This window comes from Pectinophora gossypiella, chromosome 27, assembly GCF_024362695.1.
Source record: "Pectinophora gossypiella chromosome 27, ilPecGoss1.1, whole genome shotgun sequence".
NCBI classification, from domain to species: Eukaryota; Metazoa; Arthropoda; class Insecta; order Lepidoptera; family Gelechiidae; genus Pectinophora; species Pectinophora gossypiella.
Window position 1 is genome coordinate 4,100,757 of NC_065430.1, and position 23,060 is coordinate 4,123,816.

General features: G+C 38.2%; 1 protein-coding gene across 7 annotated transcripts in view; it reads left to right on the forward strand.

Annotated features, from left to right (window-relative positions):
* Window positions 1-23,060, forward strand: part of LOC126378921 (single-stranded DNA-binding protein 3) — a 30,898-nt gene that overhangs the window by 6,325 nt on the left and 1,513 nt on the right. Inside the window, exons 4-7 of one of the 7 annotated variants that reach the window (XM_050027446.1) lie at window positions 4,649-4,834; window positions 10,151-10,273; window positions 16,592-16,699; window positions 20,546-20,604. In XM_050027446.1, coding sequence (XP_049883403.1) covers window positions 4,649-4,834; window positions 10,151-10,273; window positions 16,592-16,699; window positions 20,546-20,577 — 449 coding nt within the window. In that variant the 3' untranslated portion in view covers window positions 20,578-20,604. Of the gene's footprint in view, window positions 1-4,648; window positions 4,835-10,150; window positions 10,274-16,591; window positions 16,700-17,120; window positions 17,259-20,545; window positions 20,605-23,060 lie in introns of all 7 variants that reach the window. The other 6 variants (XM_050027445.1, XM_050027443.1, XM_050027449.1 and 3 more) reach the window with 6 other exon arrangements.

Genomic DNA, 23,060 nt, shown 5'->3' on the forward strand with positions numbered 1-23,060 from the left:
TGCTTCCGGAATTTGATCTGAGTGATAATAACAAGAAAAATAAATAGACACCTCTCCGATAGACCGCCTAAGCTATTGCCTATTGCAAGAAATCGTCATCATTAGCAAGTCATTACGGTATTGCATATAAGCTTATCAGCAACTTGGAACTTGGTCCAATACGTTTGTTGTACCATACGGCATTGTTTATAATACAAGCTATAAGCCTGGATTAATAAAACAAGATTGTGGTGAAAGAAAACATACTACATTTCCGTCCTGCCGCATTCTAATCATGTTACGTCTGTTGGATTATAATGACTAGCCTTTGAGTACGTTATCTTGCAATAGGTCCATAGCTTACGCGGCCTCTATCGGAATGGTATCTATTTTATTTCTTGTTGTTGTCACTTGTCAGGTTAAGAATGCAATATCAGAAGAAGCTGGGCTTCTTTGGAAAGGTTGGAAGGCGCGAAACTCGTACGTAGCTGCTGAGAAAAATGGTGCTACGGACGTGAGTTGGCTAAAAGTCGTTTACATAATGCATTTTTTTATTTGTTTTTCTGATTCTGATAACCTTCCCCTTTAAAACTGATATGCATTAGTTAAATAGTTTTTCGACAATAAATCCTGAGGTGATTTTGCAGTCCACTACTGTACACTCAGGACAAACATGGCCGTAAAAAAACCCTAGGACAGAGTTTGATAGAACTTTGCCGGAATCATAGGACAAGTATAAGCTATCATTACATGCAAGTCTCACCAGTGGAGGTTCTTGGACCAAGTTCCAAGTTGCTGATAAGCTTATATGCAATACCGTAATGACTTGCTAATGATGACGATTTCTTGCAATAGGCAATAGCTTAGGCGGTCTCTATCGGAGAGGTGTCTATTTATTTTTCTTGTTATTATCACTCAGATCAAATTCCAGAAGCAATATAAAAAAAATCGGTAAGATACTTTTGGAAGGGGTAAAAGGCGTGAAACTTGAACTTAGCTACCGAGAAACAATGGCGCTGCAGATGTAAATTGAGTATAATTCGCTTACATAAAGTTTTTTTTTTGTTTTTTTTTTATGTTTCGGATTCTGGAAAAGATCCTCTTTAAAATGATATACAATATGATACATAATTATTTATGTAGACTTAGTTATCCAGCAACAAATCTTGAGTCGATTTTAGCTCCCACTGTATTTTATCACATTTTTAGCCAGGACAAACATGGCTGTAAAAAAAGAACCCCGGGACAGAATCTAATAGAACTTTGCCAGATTCATAGGGAAAGCATAAGCTTTCATTACATATAAGTCTCATCAGTGGAGGTTCTTGGACCAAGTTTCATACAAAAGTGCCCATTGTCATTTCAAGCGTCTAACTTAAGCGGTTTAGATTTTTCATACAAAAGGATTTTCCCGCTAATTCCCGTTCCCGTGGGAATTCCATTCTTAGTGCACCTCTACGGTACCTAAGCTACGTCCCTTCCAAATTTCAAGTGCCTACGTTTAGCCGTTTAGGCTGTGCGTTGATATGTCAGTCAGTCAGTTTCTCCTTTTATATATTTAGATTATTGATTTATTGGAGCTGAGGTAGTCAAGTTGGAAGTTGCAGGTTCGAATCCAGCACATGCCTAAACCAGTGATAGTCGAATTTGTTTTCGAAGTCACGTTTGGATCATAAATGGTTATCACGTGCTCAGCGGTGAAGGAAACCCACATACCCGAGAAATGCATTTTCGGAGGTATGTGACATAACCTGTATTGGGCTGGTTTCCCGTTCGCGGGTTGGAAGGTCAGACAGGCAGACGCTTCTGTAAAAAACCGGACCTATCAAATATTCAGGTTAGGTTATGTAAGGTTATGTAACGTAATGTTATGATATTATTGTAACGAGCGAGCAATTTTCATTCGCTTCTCGCATAAGCCTTATTCAGGCTTTTAGATAAGCGTCTTATACTGTGTAAATAAATAATTTGTAAAGTGTTTTGAATAAAATAATTAAAAAGACAAAGGTAAGCGGCCTGTGAAAAACGGGATAATGCAAGATGATGAAAAAATAAAATTTTCGTAAAAAAAATGTAAAGGAGAATGGGCGAATCTGGTCCAAGAACCTCCACTGATGAGACTTATATGTAATGAAAGCTTATGCTTTCTCTATGAATCTGGCAAAGTTCTATCAGATTCTGTCCCGGGGTTCTTTTTTTACGGCCATGTTTGTCCTGGCTAAAAATGTGATAAAATACAGTGGGAGCTAAAATCGACTCAAGATTTGTTGCTGGATAACTAAGTCTATATAAATAATTATGTATCATATTGTATATCATTTTAAAGAGGATCTTTTCCAGAATCCGAAACATAAAAAAAAAACAAAAAAGTCTTTATGTAAGCGAATTATAGTCAATTTGCATCTGCAGCGCCATTGTTTCTCGGTAGCTAAGTTCAAGTTTCATGCCTTTTACCCCTTCCAAAAGTATCTTACCGATTTTTTTTTTATATTGCTTCCGGAATTTGATCTGAGTGATAATAACAAGAAAAATAAATAGACACCTCTCCGATAGAGACCGCCTAAGCTATTGCCTATTGCAAGAAATCGTCATCATTAGCAAGTCATTACGGTATTGCATATTATTAGCTTATCAGCAACTTGGAACTTGGTCCAAGAACCTCCACTGGTGAGACTTGCATGTAATGATAGCCTATACTTGTCCTATGATTCTGGCAAAGTTCTATCAAACTCTGTCTTAGGGTTTTTTTACGGCCATGTTTGTCCTGAGTGTACAGTAGTGAACTGCAAAATCACCTCAGGATTTGTTGTCGAAAAACTATTTAACTAAGTCTATATACATAATTATATATTATTATCATAATGTATATCAATTTTAAAGGGGAAGGTTATCAGAATCAGAAACACAAATAAAAAAAATGCATTAAGTATGTAAACGACTTTTAGCCAACTTACGTCCGTAGCTCCATTTTTCTCAGCAGCTACATACGAGTTTTGCGCCTTCCAACCTTTCCAAAGGAGCCCAATCATTTTTTCCTTCTTCTGATATTGCATTCTTAACCTGACAAGTGACAACAACAAGAAATAAAATAGATACCATTCCGATAGAGGCCGCGTAAGCTATGGACCTATTGCAAGATAACGTACTCAAAGGCTAGTCATTATAATCCAACAGACGTAACATGATTAGAATGCGGGAGGACGCAAATGTAGTATGTTTTCTTTCACCACAATCTTGTTTTATTAATCCAGGCTTATATCTTGTCTTATAAACAATGCCGAATGGTACAACAAACGTATCGTAAACGTAAGGTTGCCTGGTAGTAATTGCTACCTTGGCAATTAAGCCGCCTTTTGCACCAGTTATTGCCTGAACTTGTTTAATAAATGTGTTTCTTTTGTATACATTAGAGTCATTGTATTGCATCTTGATTAGAATGACTTATTTCTTGTTTCTCTCGTACTAAGCTGTATACTGTTAGTGTTAAAGAGACACATATTTCGTCTCTTTCGCATAAGGCGATGTACTACATTTCCGTCCCGCCGCATTCTAATCATGTTACGTCTGTTGGATTATAATGACAAGCCTTTGAGTACGTTATCTTGCAATAGGTCCATAGCTTACGCGGCCTCTATCGGAATGGTATCTATTTTATTTCTTGTTGTTGTCACTTGTCAGGTTTAGAATGCAATATCAGAAGAAGGAAAAAATGATTGGGCTCCTTTGGAAAGGTTGGAAGGCGCGAAACTCGTACGTAGCTGCTGAGAAAAATGGTTCTACGGACGTGAGTTGGCTAAAAGTCGTTTACATAATGCATTTTTTTTTATTTGTGTTTCTGATTCTGATAACCTTCCCCTTTAAAATTGATATACATTATGATATATAATTATGTATACTTACAGACTAAGTTAAATAGTTTTTCGACAACAAATCCTGAGGTGATTTTGCAGTCCACTACTGTACACTCAGGACAAACATGGCCGTAAAAAACCCTAGGACAGAGTTTGATAGAACTTTGCCAGAATCATAGGACAAGTATAAGCTATCATTACATGCAAGTCTCACCAGTGGAGGTTCGTGGACCAAGTTCCAAGTTGCTGATAAGCTTATATGCAATACCGTGCTAATGATGACGATTTCTTGCAATAGGCAATAGCTTAGCCGGTCTCTATCGGAGAGGTGTTTATTTATTTTTCTTGTTATTATCACTCAGATCAAATTCCGGAAGCAATATAAAAAAAATCGGTAAGATACTTTTGGAAGGGGAAAAAGGCATGAAACTTGAACATAGCTACCGAGAAACAATGGCGCTGCAGATATAAATTGACTATAATTCGCTTAAAAAAAGATTTTTTTTGTTTTTTTTTTATGTTTCGGATTTTGGAAAAGATCCTCTTTAAAATGATATACAATATGATACATAATTATTTATGTAGACTTAGTTATCCAGCAACAAATCTTGAGTCGATTTTAGCTCCCACTGTATTTTATCACATTTTTAGCCAGGACAAACATGGCCGTAAAAAAAGAACCCCGGGACAGAATCTGATAGAACTTTGCCAGAATCATAGGGAAAGCATAAGCTTTCATTACATATAAGTCTCATCAGTGGAGGTTCTTGGACCAAGTTTCATACAAAAGTGCCCATTGTCATTTCCGTGATATCCAGGTATGCCTCCGATGGGGATGGGCCCGCGCGGCGCATGGGCGGGCGGCACAAGTTCCGGGGGAGGGTCCGCGCCCCTCAACTACAGCGGGGGGTCCCCCGGCGCGTACGGGGCCCCGCCAGGGTCGAACGGACCCCCCGGGCCCCCCACGCCAATAATGCCGAGCCCACAAGACTCATCGAACTCTGGTAAGTTTATTTGTATATAGGTGGCGGTGTGGGACGCGGTTGTGGCTGGGTACCGGAATTTTGATGCCATTTTTTTTAAAATACCGATATTACCGGTACCGATAAAAATTGGTACCGATTTTGTTGTATAAACGGTTTAGCGGTTATAGCTGTGTGGGACGCGGTTGTGGCTGGATACCGGAATTTTGATGCCGTTTTTTTTTAATACCGATAATACCGGTACCGATAAAAATTGGTACCGATTTTGTAGTATAAACGGTTTAAAATCGTTTTTTTATAAAAGCATTTTTTTATTTGCTCATAAAAGAGGGTACTTTGTTGCATTAATTTGGCATGCAGTAATTATTTAAAAATTAGAATCAAATTTAAAAAATAATGAAGTAATAGGTTATTTACTAAAATTACCTCATTGATTTTATAATTAAAATTAACAAAAAAGTTTTTACCGTGTTAGGTAATGTATTTATCAAACAGCGATTTTCTTTTTATAAGTTTGTTAAACATAGCTGGGGAGGCGGTATTACTATAGCTTACCTCTTACGGGATGCAGGCGTGATGCTGTATACTTTTTTTTTACATGACTAACTCTCATGCCGCAGACGGCTTTAACTACTTGGCCGGACAAATGGGGAGCGCTAATGCTCACTCGGTGTTATTTTATCGTCCAACTGGGCACCCTCAGGCCTGTTGTCTTAAACGTTGTACCGGGTGAGAGCCTTCAGCGCTCCCCATTTGTCCGGCCAAGTAGTTAATGCCATCTGCGGCAAATCTACAATAAGTCACGTCAAAAAAAATGTGTTATTTTTTTTAAATAAACAAGTGTTTTTTAGTATCTTTTTTACTGGACTTAACTTAAAAAAGTTAAGGCAACAAGAAAATATGTAAGTAATACTACAGAAAAGTTGCGTCAAATCACGTGGTTTCGAAGATTTGTGCCCGGTTAATAGCAATAAACTCGCCCCCTATTACATAGGACTTGCGTTGCGTTATCAGAAATCCGGTACCCAAACATGCTTCCAGTATTCATTATCAAGAATCTAGTCGCTCGATACGACAACGTGAATCTTACCAACCACAGCCTTAGTAAATAACCACTGAAAAGGAGAAAGAGTTTGGAAAGTCCAAGGGAGTGAGCCACGCGCACCATGCAAGCGTGAGCGAACGGTTCATACTTCAACTTTGCACTCCACTCGTCCGCGAACTTTACGACTCACGGAGCTCCGCGATAGTATGTCAAAAGGTTGTCTTGTGTATTATTACCTGCAGGGCAAAAAAGTCATAATATCGACTATCATGCAAGGAGATATCTCCTTATCACAGGAAAACTAAAAACGTATAAAAAAAACTTTTGTATGCAGTATCTTACGAAAAGTAATGACAAAATTGCAGCCTATCACATAAAATATACATTGCCGGTAAAGTGGCTATGGAATTTGAGAAGCAGTAGAGCTGTCGTAGTTATCTGTTTGCAGGAGTAGTAGTAAAAGAGAGTTAGGGTTGAACCGGCGACAGCGGTTCTCATACAAAATGCGCGTTAGGGCCTTTCCAACCTCTTTCTTCCATTCCGTGTAAATAACACATCTCGACTAATCCCGAAAATATGGCGGCAATCCGTGAGTGTTAACTTTTTTTATTGAGAAATTTTCAGGTTATAAAAATATAATTACAACACTAAAACCAGGTATTTGACTGTGGCATTTCCTTTAGAATTATTATTTTGTATCTATTACTCTCTCTTTAACGCGCCCTTTTTTTTTTTTTTTTTTTTTTTTTTTTCATTTACTGAGGTGCGTGTTATCGAACCGAACTACTTTGTTGTAATATTATTTTTAAAAATAAGTTACGTACACATTGAATACGTTTTGCGTTTTTTTTTTATTAAAGAATTCTTTAAATACTATTCCTTTCGTTCTGCTTGCTTCATTCCGCTAAACTTGGGGCGTTATTTTTGAATCGCCTTCGATTAACTTGCGAATATGTATACCTGTCTCATCTTGCGTATGGCAAGTTCTGATGTGTTACGTGAAATGGGTGTATATTTTCGAACGTGACTTGAAAGCGATTCAAAAATAAGTCCCTTGGTTCACCACCAGTGATTTGCCGTTCCTAAGAATGTTTCCAAAGCGGGAATGTTCCCGTTGTAAAAACTCTTTAAAACAGCCTCCGTGGTCTAGTGGTAAGAGCGTTAGGCTCACGATCTGGAGGTCCGGGTTCGATTCCCGATGGGGACATTGTCGAAATCACTTTGTGAGACTGTCCTTTGTTTGGTAAGGACTTTTCAGGCTTGAATCACCTGATTGTCCGAAAAAGTAAGATGATTCCGTGCCTCGGAGGGCACGTTAAGCCGTTGGTCCCGGCTATTAGCCGTAAAAACACCTCCACCAACCCGCAGTGGAGCAGCGTGGTGGAGTATGCTCCATACCCTCTCCGTTTGATTGAGAGGAGGCCTGTGCCCAGCAGTGGGACGTATATAGGCTATTTATGTATGTAGTCAGGACACTGGATTCTAATTCCTATAGACACACCATTTTATTTTAGGCTATACCTGTCATTTTCTTATCCACCGAAAAAGAAAGGGACTGGTAATTGTACTCATTCCATTTCTCTTTTGTTTTTTATTTTGTTTTTTCCTTTTGTTATTGACAGCTGTTTTTTTTTTCGTTCTTTTTAACTACAATCAGTCGCAAGACTTTTATCTGATGATTTTTTTTTAATTTTTTTATGATATGATGCATTGTTATTGATTTGTTAGAAGTAAAGCAACCAATGTCACTATCTTCCCTTATTTTGACAGCTGTTAATTTTAAAAAGAATGAGTGAATTAATGAATACTTTTGGCTAATCAAATAGGTATCTCGCTGGTGTGCAAACCGTTTGACGTGCGCTGTCAACTTAATTCTATCAAGCTATTGGCCAATGTAATTTTTTTAGAGGGTTGTTTTAGATTTTGGGGTTTCTACTACAATAATACCTTGTTTACTTAAAAGAAACCTCAGCACTGGAAATTGTAAACTTCTTAAAAAAAATAACGGTATTTTTTAGACTTCAGTCTAAAATTGACGTGTGTTCCGTAAATTTTATGCTTGTCGATAACCCGTCCCTTTCCTTTTAGGCGGATTAGAAAATTACAGGTATAACTTAAAATTTGATGGTCCTGGGATCAGCACAACTGGCTGCGTTTTTTTTTTTTTTTTTTTTTTTAATTTTTCTTTCTTGTACTCTGGTCTTATCTGCCTAAAGGTTAGGTAGTAAAGCTCTTATTACAAGCGCTATTATTATACTTGTACAAAATTTTCCTGTACCCAAGAGTTGCCTGGAAGAAATTGCCGCATGAGCAATAAGGCCACCCGTTGTGCTTCTCTGAACTCCGGCCAAGTAGTTAATGCCATCTGCGGCAAATCTACAATAAGTCACGTCAAAAAAAAAAACTGCCGGGAATGTTACCAAAGTGGTAATATTCTCAGGAACGGTACGTCTCTGTTCGTCACGCTTGGGTTACTCTTTACGCTTTAAATGTTCCTTTGTGTAACGGTGTCTTCCTTCTATTATGTTTATATAGATTCTTTTTAGTTATTAAGTACATCTAAAAAGTAGGAAAACACAAATTTACGTAACGTAAACATAAATAGCCTATATACGTCCCACTAGAGGAGCTCGGTGGCGCAGCGGTATACGCGCTCGGTCGGAAGGCCGGTCATAGGATGGGTGACCACAAAAAAAAGTTTTCATCTCGAGCTTCTCCGTGCTTCGGAAGGCACGTTAAGCCGTTGTTTGATCCCGGCTGCATTAGCAGTCGTTAATAACCATCAATCCGCACTGGGCTCGCGTGATGGTTTAAGGCCCGATCTCCCTATCCACCCATAGGGAAGGCCCGTGCCCCAGCAATGGGGCCGTTAATGGGCTGATGATGATGACGTCCCACTGCTGGGCATATATTATATCCCATTCTCCACGGTTTCCCAAGATACAGACTCCGCCTTGTTTGGGAACCTCTGTTCATTTTGTAAAACTTATATTGCACCCCGCCTCAAACATATGCCATCTTTCTTTTTGTATTGTTTCTGATAATAAAAACATTTTTTTTTTCGTGTGGGTTGTGAGGTGGATTAACCAACCCCATCAACCCTGGTGTCAGGGTTACTATTGAGCCACCAAAGGCCCGTGACACGGCTCATGTAACGACTCTTAACTTGCATCATTGAGTAGCAACCGGGACCAACGGATTAACGTGCCTTCCGAACCAGGGATCATCTTACTTTTCGGACAATCAGGTGATCAGCCTGTATTTCCTAAGCAAACTAGGGATCACAAAGTGATTTTAGTGATATGTCCCCACCGTGTGTATTGATGTTATTGTAAAATGTTTTATCAGTTGGCTCGACCAATATAGGCGGCGATACGATTCGCTTAGTTTGTGGATACTTCACTTAGTTTATCTTGAGATGGATGTACCTTTGACTACCCTCATCATATCACCAATTTAAGAGCCACGCTCTTGTCGGTGTAGCATTCTCCATGCTACATTTTTAGGGAAAAATAGGGCAGTGGTTTCCCTCTTGCCTTCCGCCCCGCAGTACTCTGACGCGACTCTGAATAGTACTGACAGTTACTGCTGTCCTCTGTCAGGTTCCAGGTTACAGTCCCTGTGACTTGCCCCTTCCGTCCTGCATTGCCGCCGTACCGATGGCTGTTAATTGCCAACCCTAAGACCCGTTGCCTCTGGTGATTTTATGGTTCTGTCCACCTCGATTGGGATTGCAGGCGTGTAGCTATCTTGTTATAGTTAATTTCAGGCGTTTTTTTTTTCATTTTCTTTTTCAATAAGTACGTAAAAAACGTTGACGATCTATCGAAATATTTGTGTTTTCCTACTTTGACGTTTATTTTATATGCAAACGATGGAAAAAATAAACATTTGATTGTGTAATAATAAAATAATAATTTAAAAAAACACGGTACCGTATTAATAAATACCGGTACCGCAATTCAAGAAAACCGGAAAGAACCGGTACCAAAAAAAAATTGTAAAATTGTAATTAAGTAGGAAAAAATATTTATTTAATTACACGAGAAAGAAAAACATTTTGGGAAAAAAAACCGGTACTTTAAAAATAGTAAGTAAACTTTCGTAAAGATGGTTTTCCAGAACTTTATAATGTCAACGTAATCTAATATTGTACCTTTATGTATAATTCTCTTAAATTGGTTCGCATCTGACGTATTTACTGGTTACTCGCATTTGAATTGAATACAAGACCAAATATGGGTTTTGCAAAAGCCCGACATACACGGCCTAACCGCTGACTGTTGCGGCAGGCGGCGACAACATGTACACCCTGATGAAACCGGTCGGCGGCGGCGCGCTGGGACCCGAGTTCCCGCTCGCCGGCGAGATCGGCCCACAACCGCACTCTATGCCTCAGCCGCCCGCAGCCGAAGGTAGCCTCCTAGTCATATGATCTAGAAACTAATCTAGTTTTTGACCGGTTTTCCTACCTCACGCGGATTACGGGTGATTTAAAAAAAAATTGATGTGACTCGGGTGAATACACACATAATGCTCAGTACAGAATCGACCGACCTTACCTCCAGTGATATGACAGTTAAAAAACGTCACAACACAAGCGTACTTTGACAGATCTAATAATAAATAAATAATAAATAAAAAGAGTTTATTTCGGACATGTTCCATAGTTCCTAATACTTACATCGCTATTGTAAAATGTTCTCTTTATATAATCGCATCTATGGTGTGATCGTCAGAAACCTTCAGGCCTCAGAAACCGCTAAAGGTCCCTGACATGGCTCATATGATCGCTAATAGGGTAGTTTCCAACTGGTCAAATCAGTTACATTTTTACTAAACGTCAAAACATGAAATTACTATGAAAGCAACCTGTGATGTCATAGAAAAACGTGACAAAATGTCGCACTTATTATTACATTTTTCTCTATTAAACATCATAAATAAGACCAAAAACTCCCAATCTCTTGTGAGGATTTGTCACAAGAATAAATCACAAGCCATCGTTCATGTGTATGACAGAGAGGAACGCGTAAGCTACGGAAACAAACAAACAATAATCACCAATCCGCACTGGGCTCGCGTGGTGGTTTAAGGCCCGATCTCCCTATCCATCCATAGAGAAGGCCCGTGCCCCAGCAGTGGGGACGTTAATGGGCTGATGATGATGAATGACGCCATGCTTCACTGGAGTAAACTCAAGTTAAGGTTCAGGCGCCCGTGTAAGGATACCGATTCTGGGTTGAGTTCGAGGTGTTGGTTTCCCCAACTGAGGACGGAAGGAAGGCTCGGGTTAACATTTTAGTTAAGAGATACAAATCCGCGTGAGTTATTGGAAAACATAAGGCTCGTTTAGACGAAACGGAGCGATGCGGGCGGCAGGCAAGTATTGATACGAAATTTAAAGATGTTATTTTTAACTAATTACTAATAATTATTTTTTTATAACTTGTAATGTGAAGAGTGCCCGCGGAAGTGACAGAGCGCGCGTCGCCGCCCGTATTGCGTAGTAAACTGCGCGCTATTATGGCCGCTTTGACGTTTGGCTTTGAAGTTTCGTATTATTCTTTTTCTTTTTTTTTTATTAATTAATGAACTGAAGAAGCAATAAGCTGCGCTCTAATCTGTTTATCAAGTTTCGTATTAGTAATAACTATATTGACGGTGCGAATTGCTGTAATTTATTACGTCGAAACGGCCATCATAGCGTGCCATTAGTGTAGTTTTTTTTTTTTTTTTTTTCAAAAGCAAAATTCCCAAAATATCTTTTGTTTAAAAAAAGGCCCAGCCTTTTTGGTACGACAACGCAATCGGAATTACTTATCCAACGTAATTATCGCGGATAAACTTGTTGAAGGTAAAAACATTTTTGAGTCTACGTCATTTCGCAACGTGTTATGGCTGAGAAGAAGAAATGTTACGAAACTGCAACAGCAACTTTTAATTTTTTTAGTTTTTCTTTTTTGGGAATTTTAGCTTTATGAGTATCGTTCGTTCTGACCGTTATGGTGTGGGAGGGAGGGATGGAGCAGGGGGGGGATAAAGCTGTTTAACTGTATTAGAGAATCCCACCTCACGAGATGCAACGGACCAATGAAACACTAGCCATGATTCCTACAGACACCTAATTTTATTTTAAGTTATACCTGTCATTTTCTTATTCACCGTAAAGAAAAGGGACGGGTAATGAGGCAGTGTTATGGAGGCAGATTCTTTCTTCCACTTGCTACTTCTCATATTGAATTTCGCTTTTCATACTATAACGTTACGTATATTTTGGAATGCTGTCACTCCGTTGCGTCTCTAGGTTCCGTTAGTTTTAAATTATAGTTATGTTAACCTTTATAGTCAGGTTCCTGCTACCATTTAATTTAAAGTTATACCTGTCATTTTCTTATCCGCCGCAAAGGAAAGGGACGGATGATTAACTGTCTATTTTAAAATGAATAAACCTGGGCGAATTAAATAGGCATCTCGCTGGTATGCAACCCATTTGACGTGTCAACTTAATTCTGTCGGGTTATTGGCCGATGTGAAAGAAAAGTTTTAAAGGGTTGTTTTAGATTTTTGCTTAAAATTGACGTGTGCCTGTCGTTTAGCGGTCCCTTTCTTTTTCAGCGGATAAGAAAATGACAGGTATAACTTAAAATGAAATTAGGTGGTGTGTACAGGAATTAGCACCAATGATTTCTTTGTTGGTACAAAATTTGTATAAACTTAGCAGTATTTATTGTCACTTTAAGATGAAAACTACGAAAGCGCCTTTTTAAAAAAATCACATTTGGAAGTGATTCTTGTTAACAAATGCTCGCAATAGAAATTAGCTTGCTAGTTTCAATCCAGGTAAAAAGTGGTATCCATTTTATACACACATACATAAGATCACACCACCATCCCCCTAAAATCATCCCGTTTTTCACAGGGTCCGCTTACATAACCTGAAGATTTGACAGGTCCGGTTTTTTACAGAAGCGACTGCCTGTCTGACCTTCGAACCCGCGAAGGGAAAACCAGCCCAATAGGTTAGGTCACGTACCTCCAAAAAATCATTTCTCGGAAATGTGTTTATTTATTTATTTAATAAACACACGTAACAGGTTACAGACACAAATCTTATGAAATAATACACTTTTTGAGGTTCAGACTGTAGCCCAACTAAACGTATGCGTGTACGTATGCGTATGTTTCCTCACGATGTTTTCCAAATAAATGATTATCACGTGCTCAACGGTGCACGCTAGTTGGAAGGTCAGACAGGCAGTTGCTTGTGTAAAAACCCGGACCTGTCAGATCTTCAGGTTAGGTAAGCGGACCCTGTGGAAAACGGGATAATGCTAGAGAGATGATGATATTTTTTGACAGCGCGCTCACTTTTATAAGCGCAAATATCAAATTGCAATATTGCTTTTAGATGAATTGTTTTGATGTGGTGTTTTTAAACCTCCTGGCGTTTCTTTAAAACATCCTGGATTTGATTGTTTTTTTTTTATGCGGATTGAAATTTGAAATTGAAAGATTTTCTTGAATACAATCACATCACAAAGTGATTTTTCAAAAAGGCGCTTACATGTTTTTTTTTTTATCAGGCGACATTCCAAAAATTACAACGGAGTACAAAATTGCTTATTTCTCCCACCACCTGGTGGGAGAAATAAGGTCGCTACTGGTGGTGGGTCGCTACTGTTAAGTGTTCTTAAATTTTGACAGTTCCCCGCACTATTGATGAGTAAACAAACATATTGTTTTGGTTATATTCTCGCTCTATACCCCTTTGCGCAGCGTTTAATTGAAAAATCATAATTCCGGAAATTAGAAAACTTATTTTCAATCAAAACATTTTCCAACTCAGCTTTTCTTTTTCGTAACTCATCCTTCAGACGGGATACACTCCACGTTGCTTCACATTTTATAGCAATTTATCATGGATTTTAGCTGGAATAGAGAACTGTTAAAATTTAAGAACACTCAACAGTGCTGCCGTCTACATTTGAGCTTCTAGTTTTTATCATAATTGTACTAAATTGAAAACCATGATTATCTGCCTACACATCCAATTAGAAGATATTAATCTTATTAATGTTTTAAAAATTACAAAGAATGAAGCAATCGGAATGATTTTTTTAGGACACTGTTAATGGGTGAATATCAAAATATGCCAGCTTTGGTGGCGAACTTTCATATTATGTTTTCGTGAAAAATTATAATCTATGTAAGTATCATAGTATGTTTTCTTTATTGTATATAAGTAGGTACGTAATTGAGTTTGGTGTGTCCGTGGCTCACGCTCGATAGGTCTCCCATAATACCAGCGCCGCGGCCCGTGCTAAGCACGTGTCACGGCATTATGCTGAGGGAGATCCTTTTTATTTATTTTGGGCGCCTCCATTGTGTAATTAATGTCTGTATTATTTGTCTTTTTGTCTTTGTTTTTTTTTCCTATTTTTTTTTTTATTTCTGTAAGTTTGTAAATGTGGCGTCCAATATGGAAATAAATATTTTCTTTCTTTCTAAAAATTGGATTCGAGGAACAAGTTACCTCGTAGCTAGAACTATCCTTTTCCATGTCGGAATCCAGTTTTTAAACTTGGCACATTTTGATATTCAGCCTAATAAAAGGTGTATGGAGCGTATTCCATTCTCCCTCCGGTGGATAGAGGGGACACTTGTGCCTGACAGTGGGACGAATATAGACTGCATAGTATAAGAAGACCAGGGGGTTTAAAATGGCCACATCGAAGCAATTCATCTAAGAAAGCACATTTGCACATATAAAAGTAAGTGCGCAATGCAAACAATTGTCAAATAGCAATATTGCTTTCTTAGATGAATTGCTTCGATGTGGCCATTTTAACCCCCCAGGTATGCTCAAAACTGACAGCTAGCATTTCAATGTTAGCCCAGCTGACGTCATCCGACCCTGCGTTGCAATTTCGTAAAAAATAAATTACCCACGTCCAATGTTTTTAATTTACTTTGCAAGGAAATTTTGTACTTTTAGTAAAAGATTTACGTACATTTTTAATTACTTTTATATATGTGACAAATAATAGTAATTTAATCCATTAGTCTGTAATTCATTTAATTTTAAATGATAAAATTTACGTCCTTGGAATGTTGGAGATAACAATTGAATGGTAACACTTACGTCATCGATGGGCTAGCAATGGCGGCTTGTCATAGGATTGAGCATACCTGGTCTTCCTATACCATGATAGTATATCTTATGCTTATGTAATGTTAATAAACAACAACAAAACCTCATGACTATATCTCAACTGGGCTAGCCGAAGGTACGTCCTCAGATCCATCACAAGATGAACTAAGTACCCACACCTCACAGAGCTTTCTGTTAAACCAACGTGATAGGTGGTGAGCCGTATCGCCGTCGCCGTACTGTTAATACTGAGCATAAAATTAACTATTTACTAGCAATTATTTGCCAGGACACTGAACAATTTTTTTTTCCATAATAAAAAAATATATTTTTTTATACACATTTCCCTTGATATTATTAATGATAAGAACGACTTTAACATTCTATTTAAGACAACTTAACTGAGATTTAATGATAAAAATATCTTTTTTTTTTATCGAAAACGTTTGTCAAGTTTTAGAATTTTTGTTTTTTTTTGTTACCTAGCTCTTGTGGAAGCGCGGCTTGATATATTCTGTTTGTAAATTTTCTCTAAACTGCTTCGATGTGATATTTTTAAATAAAAACGAACCAATCACGCTAGTGGGTTTGTCCTAATGGATCTAATAAGACCTATAAATTCAACTTAAATATCGACAACAATACATAATTTTATCACATACACAAACACACCCTATTTTATACACACACACACACACACACACACACACACACACACACACACACACACACACACACACACACACACACTCCTTCACATACACTATCTTTACTAACTTAAAATAAGGGTACAATCACTCCTAGATTATTAAAAAGAAAATGTACCTGTTTATTATTAAAACTACACTCCCATCTGAGTTATTATCTAAGAGCTGTTTCTGAGTTGTGGAGACCAGGGGGGTAAAATGGCCACATCGAAGCAATTCATCTACGAAAGCATATAATATAAGTATATAAGAAATCATAAACCTTCCTGATATTATTAAAAATTAAACCAACAATAATTCTTTTGTGAAACGACTAAAGCTACTACTTAACACTAAAAGCTATTATTACACAGTTAATGAATATACAAATGATAAATTAAAATTAAATTTGTTTTTTTATTATTATTTTTTTAGTAAAATGAGATAAAAATAAATAAATGAATAATTTTTAATAATATTTTATATTAATTAAATCATAATAAAGATATAAAATAATACTAAAAAAAATAAATGCAATAATATTGTTAAAATATAGTATGATAAATATAAATTTTGTTACTATGTTAGTATGTTGTCCTCTCCACCAGTGCCCTTACCGGGTCCATGTTGATACTATAATACTTCTGTATTTTTATAACACCACATTTTGTACGAACACATGTGAGGGTCGCAATAAAACATAATAACAACCCAACACCGACACAACCCAAAAACCCTAACACCAGGGTTGATGAGGTTGGTATTCCACCTCACAACCCACACGATAAGAAGAATAAAACACCTCCAATGCGTCGAGGCAAGGTACCTTTGGCAGCATTACCCGTCCAAAATAGCTGTAACTCTATCACCATTTGACACGTCTGCCGTTGTAGGCCTGGGTGGTGTGGACGGCATGAAGTCGTCGCCGGGCGGCGTCGGCGGCGGAGGACCGGGGACGCCGCGCGAGGACTCGGGCTCCGGGATGGGCGACTACAACTTAAGTGAGTACTCTGCACTCCCACTTGTGTTGGTAAAGAATGGCATTGAAACTTGCGGCGGTTGTAGAAACTTAAAAAAAAAGCCGTCAATTTTTTTAATTTTGTTTTTATATTTGCCTCTGATGGCATTGGCTACTTGACTACCTGGCCACTTGATTTTGTTGAAAGATTTATTTTTTATTTTTGTTATATTCTATTTTCGAATAATTTAATGATGAATTATCACGTTGAATCTCGACATCGCCATCTATATTGTTTTTGGGGAACGTAGCCTGGAAATTCCCTGATTTGTTGTTCATTTACTTGATATTATCGAAAGCCTTCGTTTTTGTCAACCCCCTGTCGAAGGGGGCTAATTTTTTTTTCTTTTTTTTTTTATTCACGTCGGCCAATTAAAAAGTTGGACAAATATCTTTGTCGCCAGCCTATCGCAGTCCACAGCTGGACATAGGCATTTTCGAAGTGGCAGGACACCATCAGGTGCTCGGCCTACCGCACCCAGCGGGCGACATTTAGCCCCGCCGCCCGGCCCCGGAGCGCTTCGCGCTGCGCAACAAAATCGGTTAATTTTACTTGTATTCATAATTATGATTAGTGATGCGCCGAATGCTCGTTCAGCAAGCGGTATTCGTTATGCAGACGCCTCGGTATATACAGGGTTTTAGTGACATCATACCGAACACTGAGGGCGATGGTTCAGCTCATGATTCTGAGTTGATATCAAGTGGACTTCTTTCGCTTATTTTTATTCGTATGTTTATGTCCTGTGTACATGTCGTTGTGCACTAAAGTATTAATTGGAATTTTCCATCGCGAAAGTATTAAAACTAATTAGAAAAAAAAACATAATGAATTTTGCGACGGAATTTCCACTTGATATCAACGAATCGTGGTCTGAATCATCCCCCTCAGTATGCGTTACGATGTCACTAACACCCTGTATGAAAAAAAGGATTATTCGGTTTTTGTGTTGCATATCATCATCAAGTCCCTAACGGTATTCCGTTGTCACAGGGTCCGCTTATCTAACCTGAAGATTTCACCGGTCCGGTTTTTACAGGACTGCCTGTCTGACCTCCCAACCCGCAAAGGAAAAATGATGGAAAAAATTAAGGAGGAAGGGGTTTAGTTGTCGCATACATTTGATATAAGTTCTTCATGCGAGACATAAGAAAGATAAAAAATAGTTTATTATAAAAGGGCGCCACACACAAAAAAAAAAGAAAACAACATCTTATAAAATTTTCACTAAAACAATTACAAAAAAAGGAAGACGGATGTTTGTCGAAATAATCATAAGGTGGTGGTGGACGTCCTGAGATAAAAGGGTCTCACTCAGCACAAGTCGCGGCGTGAACCACGACGCTGATATTATGTGGACCCTGTTGGATCGCGCCTATTTCCCGTTTGGGTAGGCAGAGACCGAGGAATTCCACTTATTACTTTCACTTGCGAATAGAGAGAAAATACTTTTTTTTATAGAAATCATCAATATATGCGAATATTTTTTTTTATTTAAGTTATTAACTGACCAATATTTTGTAGCGCATTTGGTAGCGCAGTGGAACATTTTCACTTACCAACAGGCGAGATTATGGTCAGACGCAGATCAATTATTTTTAATTAAAAAAAACAGTAATAGTCAATCCGAATAATGACCCCGGTTCCTGCAGACACCTCCTAATTTAATTTTAAGTTATACCCGTTATTTCCTTATCCGCCGAAATGGAAAAGGACGGCTGATTGACAACTGTTAATTTTAAAATGAATAACCCAGGGGAATAAAATAGGCATACAGCTGATATGCAACCCTTTTGACGGGTGCTATCATCTTCGGTTATTGGCCAGTGTAAAATTTTGGAAGGTTTTTTTTTTTTAATTTCTACTTAAAATTGACGTGAGTTCCATAAATTGTATGCCAGTCGATTACCCGTCCCATTCCTTTTCGACGAATAAGAAAATGACAGGTATAACTTAAAATAAAATTAGATGGTGTGTACTGGAATCGGAAAAATTCGGTTACATCACTATTCGGCGCATCTCTAGTTATAATGATCTAGAGTTAGTCTGTCCTTCAGAAGATATAACGATAAAGACACACTGTTATTATTTTTATTGCATACACTTATATGATAAAATCAACGAATCATAGCATATAACAAAATTCTTCCAGGCTTCCCTACGTGATATAAGCATACCCGGGACACTGCGTACAAAAATATAATTCTAACAAATGCGAGCGAGACACAGTATTAGCTTACTCCTTGTCTTGTAGCAGATTGGTAGTGTGACTAGGGATCGACGATCCAACGGTGTCATGTCGGAAGTTATATATATGCGTCGCGCTGTGCAAACTTCGATAGCGCGTTTCAGGACCGCATTATTGAATGGTGGCGCCATCTGTTGCATGTGGGCAGAACTAGCTGATCAAATAGTTTGGTCCGCCACAAGCTTACAGCTATTTAGACTAAAATATTAATCATAAACGTCTTTATACCGCCATTTTCAATTCCATTCTTTATCCTACTTTATTGTATTTAGCTGTTGTAGAGGCCCTAAAGCCGTGTAATTTGTGACTAAATAAAACTAACATAATTCTTAAATTACAATCCGTCTTTTTACAAAACGAAGTTTTAAGATAATACCAGGCTTAAAATACTTATAGTCCGCGCTGCGCAAGAAGTCCACGGATTTTAATGGAGAGTATAAAAACTCAACAGTAGCGACACCTGTTGGGAGAAATGACAGGGTGTTAGTGACATCGTAACGAAAACTTTCAGGGTTGGTTCAGACCATGATTCTGTATAATAATTAAAAAAAAGAAACATGAATTTTGCGAAGGAAAATTCCACTTAATATTAACTCAGAATCATGGTCTGAGTCATCCCCCCTCAGTATTCGTTACGATATCACTAACACCCTGTATAGATTTTATACTCGTTAACAAGTCATAATAATTATATGCTGAATCTGCGACAATAGCGTCGCGGTCACGGGGTTTCTTTTAATGACGCGAACTATATTTTAAATTTGGTATTTTTTTGTCTTCGTTTTGTAAAAAGCACGGAGAGTTTTTGTGACGGATTGTAATTGAAATCGAAATGCGGTGTACTACCGGAATTTCAAAGAGACAATGCTACTGATTCTAGTACACACCAACTAATTTTATTTTAAGTTATACCTGTCATTTTCTTATCCGCTGAAAAAGAAAGGGACGGGTAATCGACAGTCGATCGACATAACATTTATGGAATACACGTCAATTTTGTGCAGAAATTGAAAAACCCCTTCCAAAATTTCATATTGGCAAATAACCCGACGGAATTACGTTGACAGCACACGTCAAATGGGTTGCATATCAGCGGGATGCCTATTTTATTCGCCCGCGTTATTAAATTATCTATCCACTCGTTCAAATTAAAATTAACAGTTGTCAATTATCCGTCCCTTTTATTTTCGGCGGATAAGAAAATGATGGGTATAACTTAAAATAAAATTAAGAAGTGTCTGCAGGAATCGGAGCCAATTATTTATCAAGTTAAGCTAAAATAGCGGTTTTAGAGTTTCTAAGAAATCAATATTTTTTGTAGTGTCTCTAACTTTGTTTCAAAGACTGGTCTTTGGGCACAATGCGGTCTTTGGCCGGAATGCGGTCTTTGGCCGAAATGTGGTCTTTGGCCGGAATGCGGTCTTTGGCCGGAATGTGGTCTTTGGCCAGCATGTGGTCTTTGACCCTTCTGTTTTTCAAGGGTTACCAAAGTCCACCAGTGGGACTAACGATAGGCCGCTTTAAATCTAGATAAAATATAGAAGATAAAACTTTGTTTCATGTGTTTCACCGACGCTCAGTAAGTTGTAGACAACATTTTCAAGCCGCCTGACATGTAGCCTAACCGCAGGAGTTTTAGGTAGGGAAACTTAATAATATTTTATTTTATTTTGAAAAAAAAATCAAACTAAAACAATGGTATCGGATCTAGCGAGTTGCACTTATTTTTTTCAGTTTTGACAGTTCCGAAAATAGCGCCAGCTATCACTAATAGAACGCACACCCCGGTCTCTCCATACAAAAATCTATTTTTTAGCGTGTGCCGCCGAAGGCGTAAGTGCGAGCGAGATAGATGCTCGCGCTCCCTTAGTGGCTTACGGTTATTTTGACTAAAGACCGAGAGGGGGTGAAGTCGGCGCCCGTTACCAATAGGTGCGGGCAGAGTTACCGTTCTATACGCTGTGTTATTCTTCATTATATTTCGTAAGCGAACGCATTGTTTTGGAGCTGTCAAACTAAAATTTAATGTTGACCGTTGAAGACGACTTCATTACCCATAACGCCTTGACCAGCTTGTGACGAAAGATGCATGGACCTTCGGTCATATATATTGGTAGATACATTTATCCTCTCAGACGACGCCCTGAGCCGAGGTTCGCGCCCAACTGGGCACCCTCAGGCCTGTTGTCTTAAATTTTGTACCGGGTGAGAGCCCTCAGCGTTCCCCATTTGTCCGCGTGTCAAAAAAAAAAAACGACAAATAGAGGCGTTAGGCATCCGACAGACCCGACCTGTGGGCTAAGATCACCACAGAATGGTATCCGAATAGAGACAGACGCAGGCGTGGCGGACCGAGGCGGAGATGGCGCGACTACTTGGATACTTTCCTGGAAGGCTGGCCGGAGGAAGCACTGGAGAGAGTCCTGGAAGAAATGGAGGGAGGCCTTTGCCCAACAATGGGACATTTTAAGCTGGATAAGAAAAGGCGTTGCTACGAAGCCTTCGTTCTTTTTCGCGCGTCGCGTTTTCTTAGTTATGTCAGTTATTTAAGGTTTAAAGTAGATTTGAACCGTACGACAGTTGACTTTTTCGAAATACTTAGTGGTATACATCAGAATTGAAGCGGGAACGATATTTTGTGTGATTTTTGCACGTGCGTCTACCAATATATATGATCGAAGGCATGGACCGTCTTGCTGGCAACACATAAGTTCATATTTATCACAAATGATTCAGTATTTGTGCCATTCGGATAGTTGAGTCATATATGCATCAAAATATGGCCATATTCATTGTTCTCAAGTATTTTTTGCTTACTAGACAGCTAGTGGTTGGTTGTGGTTTATCGGGCTAACTTAATATCTTGAGTGCGACTTGAACACATTTAGTGAAACATTCCAAATTCATCTCAAAAGGACAATGCTCAAAACGAACTCAAAAATGTAGTTTTAATAGATCAACCTAAAATCAGTAGCAATTTTTTTTTTTTTTGAAGAACGTCTATGGCCTTGTGCCGAGGTTTTTCTTGCAGCTTTTCCCCGGCTATACAGGTTGTGAGAAGCTGCCGGATGAGACATTCGTAAAAAATGACGTTTCAAAGTGTAACTATGTTACCTACTGCATAAAGATATTTTTGAATTTGAATTAATGTGTTAAATAATAAAAAAATCACTGCCAATTTAAATTTAAATAAACCTCATAACTTAATATAAAGCTGCTACTTTATGCTTAAAATGCTACTTCACTGTAGCTGCCAACCTATTATTTTTGCTTACCATTTTAATTATTTTTAAAACCCCAAATCACATTAGTTTGTCGCTGCGTTAAATACATGCCCTTTATTATCTATTATTATTGAAAAGAGCACCGCAGAAAGACAACTGAAAAACAACACACGTAAAATAACATAAAATCAAAAATGACATTTCATGACAGGCCGGAGACCAGCCAGTCTCTGCCCAACTAAAGAGTTTGCGACATTCTGGTAAAGAATACAATATTGATTAGTGTATGGTATAAATAATTAAAACCAGACTAAAGTAATTACAAGAAGTAATACTTATAATATTGTATATTTATCTATTACATTGGTTCAATTAATGTTGATTTATTATTAAAATAATGTCATTGATCTCTTATGAATGAATGTTTATATAATGTTTATATACTTAAATACAGTACTTACTTATTTCAATAAACATTCCCGAAATTTCAGAAGTAGCCCTAATAAGAAGTAGCCCTAATGAGAAGTAGCCCTAGTGAGAAGAAGCCCAAGTGAGAAGTAGCCAAAATGAGAAGTTGCCATAATGAGAAGTAGTCCATTTGCGAGTCGGTTGCCATAATGAGAATTAGCCCTAATGCGCCTAAATCGTTAAGCCGTTGGTCCCGGCTATTAGCCGTAACACCTCCGCCAACCCGCAGTGGAGCAGCGTGGGGGAGTATGCTCCATACCCCCTTCGGTTGATTGAGGGTAGGCCTGCGGCCAGCAGTGGAACGTATACATATAGACTGTTCGGCGTCGTGATCCGCGAAAAACGAGTTTGGGTTTAACCTTCATAGATTTTGAGCACTGTCCTTTACTTATATATTTGACGG